Consider the following 17,516-nt stretch of genomic DNA (forward strand, 5'->3'; position numbering starts at 1 on the left):
TTAGCTCATGTGGTGTGTATGCCTCATTCAGAGTTTTTTTAATAGTCCAACGGACGACGACGACGAAGACTTGGAAACGTTTGCAAGTCTTTCACGGACGACGACTTGGAAATGCTAGTTGAATTATCGGGCATGAATTATTGGGCGTGTTGGAAACGTTTGCAAGTGACAGTGTGGAGAAGACTTCCACGGACGACGACGACGAAGACGAAGACTTGGAATTGAAGGCTTTAATTTCATTGGTTGTATGTACAAATTAATCCTATCCATTCATTATACGTGTTATAATAAAATGAAAACTACAAGGGAAGATATTTTTATAAAAAAACTATATACGTTCTGTGATAATGTGATATATACAAAATTAGCCATGACCGACCAATCTTTACTCGAATGATTGTGCAAAAAAAAAGTTACGCATCCAGTTAGGACTTTTCTTACACCTACTTTCATGTGGAATTCAAATTAATAATGTGAATTGCATGCCCATAAGAAAAGATGTGGTTTAAATAACGGGTTACTTAATTACATGAACCCCCTATGCAGTAGACAATCATCATAGGGGTTTGATGTCAAAAAAAAAATTAATGGGGGTTTATCGCAACTCCCTAAAGATCATGGGGGTTTTCTGTAACTAACCCTTCAATAACGTTAGGTGCATGATTTGTATTTGTAGAACTATACCCAATATTGCTACACCTATGTAGTTATCTGAGATAATTTAGCACATAACTAGGAGCTACAAATTAATAATGTGACAAATTAAGAGCGGATCTCTAGGCAGATAGAGAAGGAAGGGCCAATACTATTCATTGAAATGAATGGTAATACTATTTGTTTTTGGAGTTTTGGAAAGTAAGGCGATGTTAGTTAATGTGGTGTGTATGCCTCATTCAGATTATTTTGGGTGGGGAGTGGGTGGGGAGTGGGTGGCTGGGGGAGGTGGGGTGCGGGCTCCAAGTCAATAGTCCAACTGTATTGTATAAATTGAGTGGCTAAGATTAAGTTAATGATATGGTTGGTTGAAGGATACCTAGTAAAATGCTTGTTTTTCCAATATAATTTAATGGATGCACTGACATTAGTTCTACAAACAATACATGTATACGGAATGTATAGGACATTTAGGGTCTATTCAGTTTGCGATAAAAAGTTTGCACCAAATGTTGTGTATAGCATTAAATGAAGAAAATCAATTTCGATTTTGCTGTTTGAATACTTGCAATTATATTATAAATTCAGTGTTTCATTAACAAACAATTAGAAATTTGTATTCTCCATTACAAAAAAACGGTGGACAGTCCACTACATTTAATTGCAATACTTGATTGACTAATGGGGTTTTAGACGATTAAAATATACTCTCTCTTGAACCAATGCTCAGTTCGAGTCCAAGAAGTGAATACCCATAGGCTAAACATTTCAGATGGGCTCAAGCATCTATTGAGATTGCTCAGGATGAGATCTTGATTGAACTTCATTAAAGTATGTCCAAATAAAGATAGTGAAGCAGAATTTAAGGAAAAAAGTGTTATGAGGACATAATTTATGTAAGGGCATTTTTTATGAGCATCCGATACCCTGCCTCATACATTAATGTTGCGGCAGATGATCAAGCTAGAGAAACATTCATTTCAATTTAAATTTATAGGCATATGACTTTTCTATTAAAATTTTATAATAACATAAAGAAAAGTGATGAATATTATGATAATATAATAGGATAATTATATGTATTTTCATAAAACTATTTGATAACTAGATCAAGATTAGTGTTGATAAGTTGACGAGAAACTCGAAATGGACCAGGCAACGTGCCACCTATAAATCCATACAGAGATTTTGCACAACTTAGTAACTTATCCTAAAGTTATCATGTAGGCTATTGGTCTTTACTGTATTTGGGCAGAACATAATTTAAGGGTAAATTACACTAAAACTACAAGAACTTCTAGCATTTTTTACTAAACCCGGAAAAACTCCTAAAATCACAGTTCCAACTGCTATTAGAATTGAAAATAATAATAACAATAGGTTTTCACATTTTGCAGATAACCCACATGATAGTGTAAGTCCACATTTCGTGTTACCGACACATGTTAGATCCTAAATAACGCCTTCATATAGGTTACCTCTAAAATGCGAAAAATTTCCTAGGGGTTCCTGCAATTCCAATCATTATTGGGGGTTTAGTGCGATTTTAGAAGTTTTTTGGGATTTACTAGAAAAGGCTAAAAGTTCTTGGGCGTTTAGTATAACTTACTCATAGTTTAACAAACCCTTATAAAGTAGTAACATATTGTAGCTTGTTGGGCTTTAACCTATTTGAACAAAACTTATGAAATTGCAACTATTAAAGCCTAATTAATCACTTGAAACCTTTATTCCCCACAACAAATGAATACAAAATTTATCATAACTTTCCCTATATGAGTTGGTGTTCTACAAACTGCCTCCTATCCTCCACATTATTCAGAAAAAACTGTGTTTTTCTTCAGTTACAGAAGCGGGGAAAACAGAAGATTCCTCTTAAATAAACTATTTAAATTCCAAACTCCCTATGAATAAAATAAAACGGAGGGTTGTTCTTAAATTTCTACACAATGGAGAGGTCCATATTTCTTACCCTCATTTCCCTTCTCTTCTTAATCAAAATTTCCTCCTCAGCGTCGACTTAATGTTGATGTTTTATGCTACAAACTCAAGAAACAAAACATCTCTAACTCTAATTGCCTAGACTTCTTCCTGCGGGATTCACATGTTCAGCACGTGAATCTTCAAGAGCTCGCAGTCATCGCCATCGATATCATCACAAAGATAAAATTGGCATTATATAAGAATAATATTAGATTTTGGTGACTTATTTAAAAGAAAGTTAGCACTGAGCGAATCATTATAAGAAAAAAATTTAGTTAAAATAACTACACAATAATATTTTATCCGTTCATTTTTTAAAGCAATCTGGTTATAAATTTTACGTATTAACACAGTTTAATTATTCAATAAAAATTTTAAAATTTAAAATATGTACGCTCACATGCAAAGCACGTGCATTATACTAGTGACTATAAAACAAAATAAAAGAAAGGGACTGCACTTTTCTGTACTCTTTAATCAATTTAGATTCTTCAATATCGATATCATCTCTGCGAATGCGACAGTTGTTCAAGAAAAAAATGAAACAAATCCAGTTGCCAACCCTCTGGAATTACGTTCAAAAGTTTACTCAGATGGAGCATGAATGTCAGAGCAAGACGGAGAGCAAAATTTTCATATTAACAGGACTATATTTTTCCATGTATCAGTATACAACCAATATTATTCACATACCGAAGAAGAATAAATATTTCTAGCCGTGTTAGCTTGATATACAAGAATTGTAAAATCGGATAACTCTATGTCATCTCTGAGCCTACTGTAAAGAAAAAATTTCTGATGGTATCTTCTATCCTAGTTAGTAATAGTACACTCAGTGACGATGGTTCCTCTTTCAGTCCCAATGAACTCCAGCATTAACCATCCTCTGCAGCTCTTAAGATTTCTATCCATAAATAGTTCTTGAGTCGTGGATAATGGTTTCCCTTAATTTACATGATTGAGACGAATATCAGTTTCAAAATTTTATCAAAGAATTAGGCGAGAGATGCTGTCTCGTGATCAAGAGAGATGGAAAGCCCCTTGTCCCTCCATAATTGCATATAACAGTTTCTCCTTCATTCGCTCCTGTATATGTCCCAATTTACACAAATAAGTATCAGTGCAAGTCCATATTATTAACTGATCATCATATAGGGAAATAATAGATACAAAATTAATATTCTAAGGAGTCTTTACTATTATAACTCCAGAGTTTTAAAGTATGTGCTTGTCATGTCAGAATCATATGTAGAAAATGAAAAGGATACTATAAAGCCATCGTTCATGGAGCCTTTTGAATACTAATCTAGTGATACCCTTTCTCCATGTACAACATCGAAAATTAAATTTCCATTCAAGTTCTGAACTACTCTATAATTTACTTATCAGTTACATGTGCATTTAAGTGCAGCTTAAAATCCAATAGTACTCTTCCAGAGGATAGCTGTTGCACAAAGGGAAGAATCCTTGAAGAAACTTCCATTAAATGATTTACCTAATGGTAGTTGTTGTAAATTAGGGGAACTTTAGGGGTGTAAAGAAATGCCCTTGAATACCAAATATTCTAAAGGTCAACTACTGGAGTATCACGCGAAATATTTAGAAACTTTAGGGTATTTAAGTGAAGGGTTCTACAACTGAGGGTACTTATGTGTAACATTGGGTAAACAAAGGGTATTTAAGTGTAATTTACCATTTAGCAACGGATAGATTTTCATGCACCAACTGTCCAGTGGATACGAACTACTTGATAGTTTCCTGGTTGTGTAATATGATTAACACAACCCGTAAATGATGCACTTGAAGGGGATGAGTGAAGGCATGATATGTTATCTTATACCTTGGAAGAGTAAGGAGGGAGCTTTAGATAGTTAGCACAGGTCATCACACTTGGCAGTTCCATATCAGCATCATTATCACAGTGCTGTTAAGAGAGAAAAAAAATCAAACAATGTCAGGAACTAAGATACAAAAAGTGTTGTCTCCAAAGTTTTCAATTGTATTACAGTGAAGAAGAATATTATACCTTGCAGACAATGGTCAATTTAGGTCTAAGAGCAGCTAAGCCTCCTGGAGGCAGCCGAGGAGCTCCAGTCACAAACAACAGGAAAGCTCTTCGTTGTCGAACTTCAAACTCTTGAATAACTTCTAGGAACTGCAGAATGCAATTAGTCTCTTTTGTTAGGATTCTCATTAATGTAAAAAAAGTAACGGAGTAAGAAAAGAACACTGTAAAAGCTAACCATTATTGCAGTGGGACTAGTTGATGAGTAACCATGGTCGAATTTGATGTGATCTTGGAATTCATTATTCTGCATGGTGAAGTATTATTTAACAACTGTTTGAAAAGTTCAAAATTCATCTATAAATTCATATCAGAAGAAAGGAGAAGTACATACATCCCAAGTATCTTGTTCCCCAGAAACTATTTGCTCAAGCTCTTGTGCCGTAAAAATTTGAAGAGCTTTTATGGGAAATACCTGCACGAACAAGAAAAGTGGATAAAAATGTAAATTTTGAGGAAATAGAAACTGGAGAGGATCAACCAGTATATTAACTACTAAATGCAATATGATGAATGCATTTGATAAAATTGCAGGTAAGTTATTACTGTTTGAAGTACTAATCAAATAATTCGTAAACCAAAATTCAGTCATCAAACTTTGCAAGAAAAGTTTGTAAAGTAATGAATACTAGAAAATATCATGGTCACAATTATTAAAAAATGTTCAAGTTCTTAAACTGCACAAACAAGTTTCAATTAATGGCATTTGTTTAAATATAATATGCCTCGAAGTCTGAGCTTCACAAATTAGGTAAATATTTTTTTATGAAATTTCTTAGAAAATGTTGTTCAAATTTTGACAGATCAACAACACGCAGAAGCCTCCACTTGAGAAACATTGATATTGATAGGTTACAAAAAAACAACAGATAACTAACAATCATAAACCTCCAAAATGAGAAATATTGATGTTAATACCTAACTGCAACGAAATAATGAAGTGGGAGCTATGTTGCCTAGGTACGGGTACGGGTGCGGGTACGGGTACGGGTGCGGGTACGGGACACGGCAAATTTGTAAAAAATAGGGTACGGGGACACGGCTATATATATATATAATAATTCACTTTAGATCAATATTCCAAAAGTTAAAACTATATTCCTTGCATAGGAAATAGAGTAGAAAGCTATTTTTACTTTAATTAAAAATTTAGAACTAATATTATTACCTAGATCTAAGTTGCATGGAAACTGGTACTGGTACGGGTGCGGGTACCACCATACGGGTAGGGGACACGACAAAACTGTAAAATGTTGGGTACGGGTTCAAACTACATATATATATTGAATTAATAATGTACATGAGATAATTTTTTTCTGCTTCATGTGTCATTAGAATTAAAATTTCGATCACATTTTTGAGTTTATTTTATCATATTGACTATCGTGAATTGTAAACTACTCATTTTTTACTAGACATCTAAACAACCCATTAACTATATAGTTTTGAACTTGGGTATGGACTGAAACGAACCCGACCCGTATCCCATTAGTTTCAAAAGACGGATTTGAAGTGTAAGCTCTACGTCCAGGAAGTCTATGACAAGTGTTTTAAATTAACACATATATCATATAATTGAGTACATGTTGTGATAAATGTATGCATATATTCAAGAAGTGTCCATGAAGTTTGGGTACGGGAAAGTGTCGGGTACGTGTCCGGTACGGGTACGGCTTCAATAATGAAGTACCCGGGTAACATAGAGTGGGAGGCTTATAAAAATTTAAAGGAAGAAATAAATTATGGGCATATGAATGTTTACAGTCTCATCAACTATGGGGAACAAATTCTGAATCCTTGATAACTATATTAAAGTGAGATTCATGGGAGTTATACAAAGTGAATTCTGCTTATGCATTGTGCTATAAAAATTAAATGGTACAGATTGACAAACTTAAGCAGGAAAACTCAATCATTACTTTTTTAGGGAGCACTAACACAGCATGCTATCCGGTGTCAAAAAAAAGAACATAAATATCAGGTATCCCAAGTCATTACTAGTTTCTCATACCTACCTCACTGCATAAGAAAAATTAGCTAACCATCTACTCCTTTGTACTGCTAGTATATATTTTCGTTGAAACATAAGTAAATGAAAATTGCAAAAAATATGTTGGAATGCAACATTATACATATTCTTTTGATGATTTTCAACATGGATATCAACGTCTTCAATGTCCAAGATGTAGGAAAGCAAAAACATGCAAATGACAAATGTAATGGTAAAGTTACTATCTGTGCACAGTATTGAAACTATTATACATTTCATTAAGCGGCACAAAGAATTATAGTTACACTAACCTCATTAAATCCTGATTTAAAAGATTCCAACTGTCTGGAAATTCCGCTTCCCACAGTAGCATCAACAACCAATGAAATATACTCGCCCAGATTGCTCATATTTACCTAGAGTGAAATAGAAGGTGATTTATATAATCTCCTCCCAAAGCTAATAAAATAAATAATCTGCAAAAAATTAAGAATATCAATTACCATTTTTGAGTCACTTGAGCCAAAGGCGTAATCTGGATAGCCTGGAAGAGCAAAGTCCAGACAGAGATCCTCTATTCTTGCATTCCGAAAAGATAGAGCACTCCCGTCTTCTGAAAGTTCTCCACTTTCTAAAAAGGCTTTTCTTTTAACCAGAGCTTGAAACTCTATCAAGGTCCTCCCAAGCTCAGGATCAAATGACTGAATATCATAAATATCAAGATCCTGAAAACAATAAACTACAGTCAAAATATAGGTAATAGGTTATATAATTGATTTTAAAGTGAAGTTTGAAGAGGTGAACCTTTTCAAGTACAAGCTTATAAAATGCTCTGGAAAATGTAAAATCCAGAATCCTCCCATCTTGAATTGCTCTTGCTACAAGCTGCCCGAGAAGAAAAAAATTCTTGAGGACTTTGGAGAAACTGACACCATTCAAGGACTCTACACGAATGGACCACGGGCGAGGAAACAATCCAGAATGAGCTCTAACAAAACTAGAGTCACTAACTACCATGCTTTTTCTTGAATGAAGTTTAGTACCAGAAGAAGTATGATCTCCTCTCCACATACCCATACCAACTTTCTGCAGTTCATGACTAACTAAGGTATAAAACTCGAGGGTAGGACCAAGGCCTGTACCAACTTCATTATTAAACACTATTTCAAGCAAAACCTTCTTACTAGCATACCAATTCATCATTTTCACAGCAGAACCGAGAATATTGTCACGATGAACTTTGAACTTCTTGCGGCGTAATGAGGTTGAAAGTGACCTTCTATCATTTATATTACTGATTTCGTTCTTCTCAGAATTCTGCATATGGTTTCTTGAAATGCCTAATGTATTCAGGAAGAAGTACTTCCATCTTGCTTCAAGAGAAAACAAGAAAGGGAATGAAACCATTATCTGTGTACACCACAATGGCATGGTTGTAGTGGATAACACCAAATGATCATGCATCTGCTGCTCCAGCTTGGAATTTAGTTTACTGCTTATGAACTCAGTCTGCGGAAGTGATGGTGCTATCACCTTGAGATCATCAGCATTGTTTAGCCTCCCTTCAGCAAAAGCATTGCTCTTCTCATTTGAGCTTAGTTGAAATGAAAAACCATTTATGCCTTCCAAAATTTTCAGTATATATAGGATATCATAGGCAGGATTTGACCTCTCCAGCTTACAAGGCAGCTCAGACAGCAGCATACTGGAGAAGAATGAGAGGTTCTGCCTACACAATCCCGCTGTATCACAAGAAAGAGATGACTGGGAAGTGTCAGCAAAAACTTGAAAAGATCCTTTTTTGAGTGGAAGTCTTAGTTGCAGCTCTTTCGCCTTTCTGAATTTTACTCCGTGCACTTCATTCCAAAATTCTCTGTTGATAATTATAGCAGGATCTTGATTGATCTTATCTTGCAGAATTGCTTGATACAAAGTTACGGAGTGGTCAAGCTGTTTCCCATCCAAAAGAAAGACTAGTTTTGGTTTAACGTCTTCATTATTCTGCAACATAGAATTTTCACCTTGTTCTTGGGAATCTACTATTTGTGCTGATTTTTCTCCGGGATGTCGAGTCTCTTGAGCGCTCTAAAATACAGAAATACCATTAATAACACAGAACAAGTTGTCCTCCTAAACCGTCACTTCAATTGACAACAACAACAATAACAACAATAACAAAAGAGCTTTTGCACCAAATTTTTGGGATCGACGACATGATCCTTTTTCTTTCAAATATTTCTTTTTAGGTTAATTTCCTCAGTTGAATACAAGTTCAGCTAAACAAGTCATTTGACTGAAGAATAACAAAGAGTGATGATGTACAAGACCCCAATTAGGAGAACAAGTTTTTCATGATTTCAGAAACCAATGGGTATTCTATAAAAGTATGAGCAAATAAGTTGTTTAAAAAGTAAGATATTTTACAGGCATATAACAAAGGCATGAAATAGGTAAAGGAATATTGAAAACCTTCTCTTCACGTTATGTCTTTTATTTATATAATTTAAAAAAAAACTATCGACAGAACTGGTCATTACAAGTGATGGATTAAGTTTAGAAATGCTAAGTTTATATGTTTCCCAAATTGCAAGGCTGAAATAAATACTTTTCTAATTTAAGACAAAGGCAAAGTTGATATAAGAGTAAATGAAGTTGAACCTTTGTGACAGACATTTTCTTCTTAACTTTAGGCCACAAGAATTCTTCAATTGTATCCCAAGATGAAGAGAAGTCAACAGTTAATACATTGTTGTAGTTGCACAATTCTGTCTCCCTTTCTTCCGTCACAAAATTTACTTGTAAGCATGGATGCACTGTGGGCTTTTCAGCTGAAATGTCAGCTCTTCTTGGTGTAGGCCTATAACCTGAACTCAAAATAATAGGAAAACTCTCTAATGAAGACAGTGCATTCTGCAAATGTCGTACTAGTGATGTCAGAGGAAACAGTTGCCAGCTTTGACCTGAAAGTAACATAGAAGTGAAAGTCTGGAATCTCTTTAGCACAGTATGATAAGCTTCTGTCTTGTTGCTATACACCCCTCTAGGAAAGTGGTCTCCATTAGTCAGATAATGAACCAAGAATCTCGGAATTCCACTTTCAATAAACTCAAACGTCGATACCGATTCCCCTTCATTAAGTACCTTTACAAGTTCACCTAACATTTGGGTCAAGTATTCTTCCTTTTCAGAGGAATTAGGTAAAGCACTATGCACATTGTTGTCAATTTCCATGCAACAAGATTTGAGCTTTCGTAAATTTTCAGAAAATACCATACTAGAGATCAAGGTTTCAGTGAAAAAGGTTGACATCAATCTTTGGGCTAAAGGAGAAAGATCACATCTCCGTTGCCTGCATGTCCTTGATTCTGATGATGAAGGAGAAGAGCATGGGTCAAATGCATAGCACAAGCATCGAGGAGGATTAGCGATTGTTTGATCATCAGTATCCCCTGTGTCGGTTTGGGACCAATTCTCTTGCTTTGAAATTACATTAATTGCATGACTAACACCCTCCTTGACAAAGGGTTTTAAAAGTTCACCAGGAAGCTCTCGCATAATAACTTCTACTATGAGAAGGGATGGAATCAGCAGATGATGATTCTTCTGAGACAATAAACTTGCCAAAAACCTGCACCATAAAGCATAAACGAGATCACACATTAGATACACTACTTCACAGATGAAAAAACAGGGACAAGTTATGAGTGTTGTTTACTTTGGAATATTTGCATTTTTTATTAATACCCGCAGGACATCAGGTGTGACAGCCAAAAAATAATTCAATATAACAGAAACAGAGCCGTAACATATACGTGTACTTGCTCCAGAATTGACTGCCTGTACAAAAGACAGAGAAGAGTACATTTAGGGGATATACAGATAGAAGTACAAATTGACAGAGAAGAGTACATTTAGGGGATATACAGATAGAAGTACAAATTGTTCTTGCAAAACATTATACCTGAATTAATGCAGGAAGAATATCCTCAGCAAACTGAAACGATAATTTAGGTTCATTGGCTATAATCTCGTTCTTGCCTGAAACAAGCTGTATATCTTTCTCATCACATGCCATAGGAGGGATAAGCTGATTAAGTAACTTTAGAGCAGCAAATATCTGCAGAACGAAAGTGATATTTATTAATGTTGATGACGCTCAAGTAAAATAAAACTGAAAAAATATCGTAGCAAGAAATGGCTTCCATAGTTCAACACATGACATGAGTTGTTTTCTAATTAGTAGACGATCATTAACTGAATAATGCCATGAATAGTTTGAGAGAAAATACGGCTATGAAGTGCCTGAATTTCAATCTAACATGGTACATGCTACTCGGAAGGGGGTTGTGTGTGTGTGTTGACAAAACAAAATTGTTAGATTTGACGTGTGTGTGTTGACAAAGAATAATTTGCTCGATTTGATTTAGATCTCCTCTTGACATCATTGTGACTAAATTGTTTACATGAAATATTGTTACATTGATATAGATTAGAAAGGGTACATCAATGTCTTCATATGCAGTTGGAGTGTCCTAAGATTGTCATGTAATTTCCCAATTCATCGGGGGGCAAAAAAGAAACAGGATGTCCAGATAAAACTCCCGAGTCCAATCCAATAAGCCTCTTTCTAGTCTATCAAACACTATGATATTAATTCAACTGCATCTTGTTGTTAACCTAGACCTAGACCCCGTGATTGATCGATCCAGTGACAGACTGAGAAGGTTGTGAATCAAAAAGTACATAAATAAATAATAAATAAATAGAAAGGAGAGTCAACCTGATCTCTGGAGTCGTCTTCAGAATGTGAGTTATGGGCACTGTGAGAAAGATGGGGACGTCTGAGGAGATTTCCCAGAATGCTGTTTATATTCAATTCATAAAGAATACTTACTGCCAAAAGGGAACTGTTGGCTAGCCGAGCAAGAAGCTCAATCATGCCCTACAAGAAAATTAAATTACCCTATTAACAAGCCAAAAACAATAAAAACAGAAATAAAAGGAACTTGAATATAGGTAGCAGCATTCAACAAAGAAAAGTACTTACAATATTAGTTCTTTCGCTGAGTGCCACCGTACTACATGGAGAAATCAATTTCACAGATTGTTTTACCACCCCATGCTTACAAAGCTCATCTAGAAGATCAGAAGAATGACTAAAATTTTCCACTATCTTCATCAAGCTTGTAGCAGCGGATTCAACAAGCTATTTATTGTCAAATGAAACAAAATAGTCTTAACCCTTCACTGCTCTAAAAATCTAGATCACATAAGCAAATCCAGAGCTAAGAGACAAGTAATTGATACCTTTTGGTCCTGGTAATCTAGAAGCTTACACAGAGTAGGAACAGCATCCATGACAGTTGAAAGGCAATCCTCGGGGACTTTTCTACACGCATTCATAGCAATGGAAATTGCAACTCTCTGATGTAAAATCAATAAATAATTAGTGAAAACAATGAGTAGAAGCATTTACAAGATTGCAAAACACATGTTCCCAACCAAAAATTATGATAAACACTAGCTTTATGTGGGCAACATAAAACGGGCGCATATGCCAAAATTTCACATACATGCATTCAGATATGTGTATATATGTATAAAGTTTAAACACATTTTCTTTTAAAAGAATAATACTTATTTTTCGTTTATATTCTAAAATACTCTAACATTTACTTTTTTGGAAAAATGAAGTGGAAGTGCGTAACTAAAATCATTATGTAATGAAACTACCTGCATAAACATATTCTACTCAGGAATTTGATACTTTATTATCAGATAACTACTTCTACACGCATAACTTCCCCTCAATAAGGGGCTGATTGCTACAGTAACCGATTTTCTGTTTGCATGTGGCGGCAAGAACCAATAAGGAATAACAGATTTTCTTTCCTTTGAGGAAAAGGAACATGGTAGAATAATTATAAAAGCATAAATCTGAATCTATTAAGAAATACTTTGTCTAATTAAAGTTAGAAAGAATTGTGCAAAGCAGAGCCCTTACTTGCACCCTTATGTCAAAGAAATCAATGAATCTCAGCACCGTCTGAATCACCCCAGCCTTCAAACATGGTACCGTCTGCCTCCTTGATAACTTCTCCAACGCCACCAGACACTGAAATCACATATATCAAATCTCTACATCAGAAAATTCATTTTTAAACCGACCCACTTCCAAAATCTTCCTTAAACCCAAACTACCATACTGAATCAAAAGAGTACAACTTTAAGTTTATAATAAAAAAACCCCCAAAAAAACTTTTTACCAAAATCAACCCAAATCAATCACCTGCTCGGCCACATCAAGGTACTCGATCTCCATCAGCGGCCCGCAAAGGACCGCGATCGCCCCCTTCTTCGCAAGAACCTTCGCTGCCCTCGGAACCAAATCAAGCAAGTAAGTAAAAACCCTAACCACCAACGACATAGCATCGGGGCTCACGCCTTTTCCCGCCAATTCGATGAGTACGGGGACGACCTCCTTCAGAGGGAACTGAGCCAGGTCATCCTCGTACTGCGTGAAAGCTAGGGCATCACACAAAGCGGTGAGATTCGCGATCAATTCGCTCGGATCATCGGAGGATTTGAGGACTTCGATCATCGACGGGAGGAAACCGAAGACGTCGCTGTCCGAGTCTTCGTCGGTGGCGCTATCCATGGCGCGCTAGGATTTTGAAGGACCGAGGAAATTTTAGGGTTTTTGATTTTGAGGAGGGATTTTGAAAGCGGAGAGCTTGGATGGGTATTTATAGAGAGCGGAGAGTTCGTTGAGATGCGGTATTAACTGGATTGAACCGGGTTTGTTTAAACTAAACCGGGTCGGGTTGGGATCACGATTAAGCCGGATCTTAGTTGGGATTTTCGTGAAACTTGAGATGCAAGTTTCGGAGGATTGAGTTTTTTTTTTTTTTTGGCTGTAGGAGGAATGTGGATATGAAGGAGATTTTCAGGGTACTTTTAAACAATTGTGACATTATAAAAAGTGAGAATTTCCTTAAAAACAATGTTTTATCGTGACAAGAATTGTTTAGGAATATTCTTTTAAGAGTAAGGGGATACTTGGGGTCCTGCGTTGCAATTGTCAAGAATTAAATAATTCTTTCAAATCCAAATTTTCTTTTTTTTTATTTTTTTATTTTTTTGCTTGGTCGACTGGGAAATCTAAGGGGCTGTTTGGATTGATTTTTTAGATAGGTAAAAGGGGGGAAGCTACCAAAAATATCAGTTTTTTGGCAGCTTTCCCCCAAAATCACTTTTTATAGAGGTGATTTTGGGGGAAAGCTGCCAAAAAGCTGACATTTTTGACAGCTTTCCCCTCTTTTACCTATCCAAAAAATCAATCCAAACAGCCCCTAATAGAGCGTTGGATGTGGAACCCCTATAAATCTGACATTTATGATGTAGGAATTTGTTGACATAACGTTTTTTTAGCATCAAGTTTTCTATTAAGGGGCTGTTTGGTTCGTTTTTTAACTCAGTGGAAAAGTTTTACACCGCCTCCACATCAGATTTTTCGTGGCCACGTAGGATATAAGCTTTTTGTCGGTTTTTTTTCCATCTTCGGTTCGCTAGGGTTGAAGAAGGGAAACTCGATAAAAATCGCCGCCACATCAGATTTTTTTCTCTCCCCCAATTCCTTGCTCAACCTCATGAAATTGACGAAAACCGCAGCCACGTCAGCTTTTTGCCATATAAACAAAAGTTTTTCATTTTTTCCATGCGAACCAAACACAAGAAAAATAAATACATTGGTTTCCCACCATTTTTTTTGTGTGAAACAATATATTTCTTGGAAAAGTTTGGAAAACTCAAAACTTGTGTTTTTATACATGGAAATGCATTTCCCTATATCTAGGAAACGAACCAAACAGCCCCTTAGAATATTTTTGGAGCATTTATATATTCTGGGTAGGGGTGGAAATGAACCAAATAATTAATAAATGGTTCGATAATTGTTTGAATAACTATTCGGTCATATTCGATTCGATAGTTCATTTATCACTAAACAAATATTTTTTAGTATTCGAGTTTATTAACGAATAGAATTTAACCAGATGTATATTCGATTCGTTTGTCTATTAAATATTCGTTTAAAATTTGATCACAGTTTATTATTTGTATTATTGCACATATGATGTCATATTTTTAACCCACTTACCATTTCTACTTAAGTTTTATATATAGATTTTAAGACTTAAATAATCTTAAATCTGTTTTCTAATTAAAATTTTGATTTAAATATATATACATCATATATTATAAAGAAATAATTTTAATTTATAAATTTTAATACTATTTGAAAATTAAACTCTTTAGCGAAATAAATATACTTTGATATTCGATAAGTATTCGTGAATATTCATGAATATTTATCAAATACCAAGTATTCGAGTTCAAATTCGAAAAACTAGATATATGAATAATAGAGTCCGCATTCGAATTCGATAATTTTAAACAAATACAAATATGAACAACTTAGTATTCGATTCGATTCGATCATTTACCACCCTTAATTCTGGGTTGTCTAAAATTAGCACTTTAGTACCTTTTGTTATGCAAACGTGAAAATTTCCATCCAAAAGTTCTCCTATAACATTGAGATGCTCATTTCATAATTTACAACTATTAAATATGATGAAGTTACTGTTCATTTTATTCAAAATTTATTTTTCAAATAGAATCAGAGTATGTCTAAATTAGGAATTAGAAAGGATTAACAGTAAATTTAACAAATATTAGTGACTAAAAAACTCTAAAATTAATATGTGAATGTTATATGGAAACTTTAAATTTTTATGTTTGCGTAGCAGAGGGTGCTAAAGTATTACTTTTAAACAACCCATGGTGTATAAATGCTCCAAAAAACAACTGAGGATATATAAGTGCTAAATGAATGAAACAAACGGCATTTTAGAACAACTAAGTATGATGTACGTGATTTGCACGTGAACGCACATGTTTTAAGTTTTGATTTTTTTTATTAAATAATTAAACTATATGTTAATAAATAAAACCGTATAATAAGATTGCTAAAAAAGAAATGTATGAATTAATTATTAATAGGTAGTTATTGTAATTAAATATTTTTCTTATAATGATTCGCCCGGTGCCAACCTTTTTTAAATAAGTCCTCAAATCTAATATCATTCTTAAATAATGCCAATTTTAGTTAAATTGATTCTAAATTAACTAAGCTGCATTAATCTTGCTAGTTTTTTCCTGATGTTCCCTACATAGTTGTACTTAATAAGTTCGTTACCATGTGTTTTTTGGGTAAATTACTTGTTCACCATGTTGTTGTTGTTTTTTTTTTTTTGGCTAAATTGGGCAAAGAACGTGCGCAACATTAGAAAAAAGAAAGTAATGTATGCACGGAAAGACGCTTTTATTTGAGACCATCATGAAAATAGGTGTGAATCAAAAGTCTAAAAACCTATTTATCGTTGATTTTTGAGTCCAGCACAGGAGATAGTCTACCCGTACCGACAAAATTACATAACAAGTTCTGATCTGGGACACATTACTAAATTAGTTTATTTTAAGGCTTCCTTACCTGATTTGGTATTTAAAAGTTTTTTCAATGACTTTTCGGTGTTAAAAGTCAACCAAAAATACACTCAGATCTATTTTTTTTTTCCGCTGTCATTCAAATTTCATGCGCGTATAAGGGCTAAAATACCAAATTTTTATTTTTATACGAACTTGTTTGTCTGTTTGGTATGTTTAAAAACTTCCGTGACAGCAAGATATTTATTCTCGGTTTTTTAGTCAATAAGATCATTTTCTCAAAATTCCGGCAAGAAAATTTATTTTAACCCCCCTTACCTTCCAAAATTATTAAATATGTGCCCAAAACTATCAAAAAAAAATGATCTTGTTTGTCTGTAATGGGGTTAAAACAAATTTTCTTGTCGGGATTTTGAGAAAATGATCTTATTGACTAAAAGATCGAGAATAAATGTTTTGTTGTCATCGGAGTTTTTAAATATACCAAACTGACAAACAAGTTCGTATAAAAATACCAATTTGGTATTTTAGCCCGTGTATAAGTATCACATGAGCTCACATTATGTGATTTTAGGAATGTTAGAAGGCTAAGTTGGCTTTTTTAAGATGACGTGAAAGAGTTTTAGATGACAAATCAAAGACTTAGATGATATTAAAACTAATCCTAAAATAGTCACGTCATCTAAAATCAACCACCTCGCTCTTCAAACACCTCTAAAATTACATCACACGATGTCATGTGCTACTTATAGGCACAAAGTTCAACCTGAAAGGAATAACTAGGTCTAAGTGTACTTTTTGTTGACTTTAGATCCAAAAAATTGGCAGAGAAACTTATAGTAAAAAAAACCCATTAAGGGGGGTTATAAAAAAATATCAATTTGATAATTTAGCTTTTTTTGGATTTGTCTGGGACTCCAGAGCGAGCCCTTGTTAAGTTGCATGAGGTTTAATTACACTAATGTTAGGAAGATTGGTACTTTAATTTATTAGAATTAAAATACGTGAAGGATACAGTCTCTTATATCCATAGAATTTATAGCTTAAATTCAAGTTTGATAGGTTTTCTTACCAATGGGAAATTTAATGCACTGACTTAAACTTAATTAGTCAATTCTTGTCCATTAGCAAGTTACAAGTGAACTTACTTTTCAAAGAGATTTTTATAATTGACTTGCTGCCGTGGTACGGTGTGAGCGAGGTTTCCAAAACTTTTACTAAATTCATCAAATTTCAACTAAAAAAGGAGGAATTGACTTTGAGCTATGAGGTTATTATAGAAAAATTATATAAAATGATGATGCTGATAATAATGAT

General features: G+C 34.4%; 1 protein-coding gene across 1 annotated transcript; it reads right to left on the reverse strand.

Moving 5' to 3' along the window:
- LOC109843377 (E3 ubiquitin-protein ligase UPL4-like) lies at nt 3,263-13,396 on the reverse strand. The gene is made up of 16 exons (XM_020412312.1): nt 12,982-13,396; nt 12,697-12,807; nt 12,000-12,116; nt 11,740-11,898; nt 11,473-11,634; nt 10,654-10,809; nt 10,408-10,529; nt 9,351-10,320; nt 7,497-8,777; nt 7,196-7,417; nt 7,004-7,108; nt 5,037-5,117; nt 4,881-4,949; nt 4,664-4,792; nt 4,478-4,561; nt 3,263-3,723 (listed from the first exon to the last, which is right to left on the reverse strand). Exons 1-16 carry the CDS (start codon nt 13,348-13,350, stop codon nt 3,658-3,660), a joined length of 4,203 nt encoding a protein of 1,400 aa, XP_020267901.1. The 5' UTR covers nt 13,351-13,396; the 3' UTR covers nt 3,263-3,657.

The sequence above is a fragment of the Asparagus officinalis genome, chromosome 5 (assembly GCF_001876935.1).
Source record: "Asparagus officinalis chromosome 5, Aspof.V1, whole genome shotgun sequence".
Taxonomy (NCBI): domain Eukaryota; kingdom Viridiplantae; phylum Streptophyta; class Magnoliopsida; order Asparagales; family Asparagaceae; genus Asparagus; species Asparagus officinalis.

Bases quoted from the DNA above. Each gene is read 5' to 3' on its own strand.
- LOC109843377 (XM_020412312.1), bottom strand. From the start codon at position 13,350: ATGGATAGCGCCACCGACGAAGACTCGGACAGCGACGTCTTCGGTTTC. The intron at 12,117-12,696 runs GTAAGGGCTCTG...ATTTTACATCAG, and splicing joins TCTTTGACATAAGGGTGCAA to AGAGTTGCAATTTCCATTGC. The intron at 4,793-4,880 runs GTTAGCTTTTAC...TGCATTCTGCAG, and splicing joins CTAGTCCCACTGCAATAATG to TTCCTAGAAGTTATTCAAGA.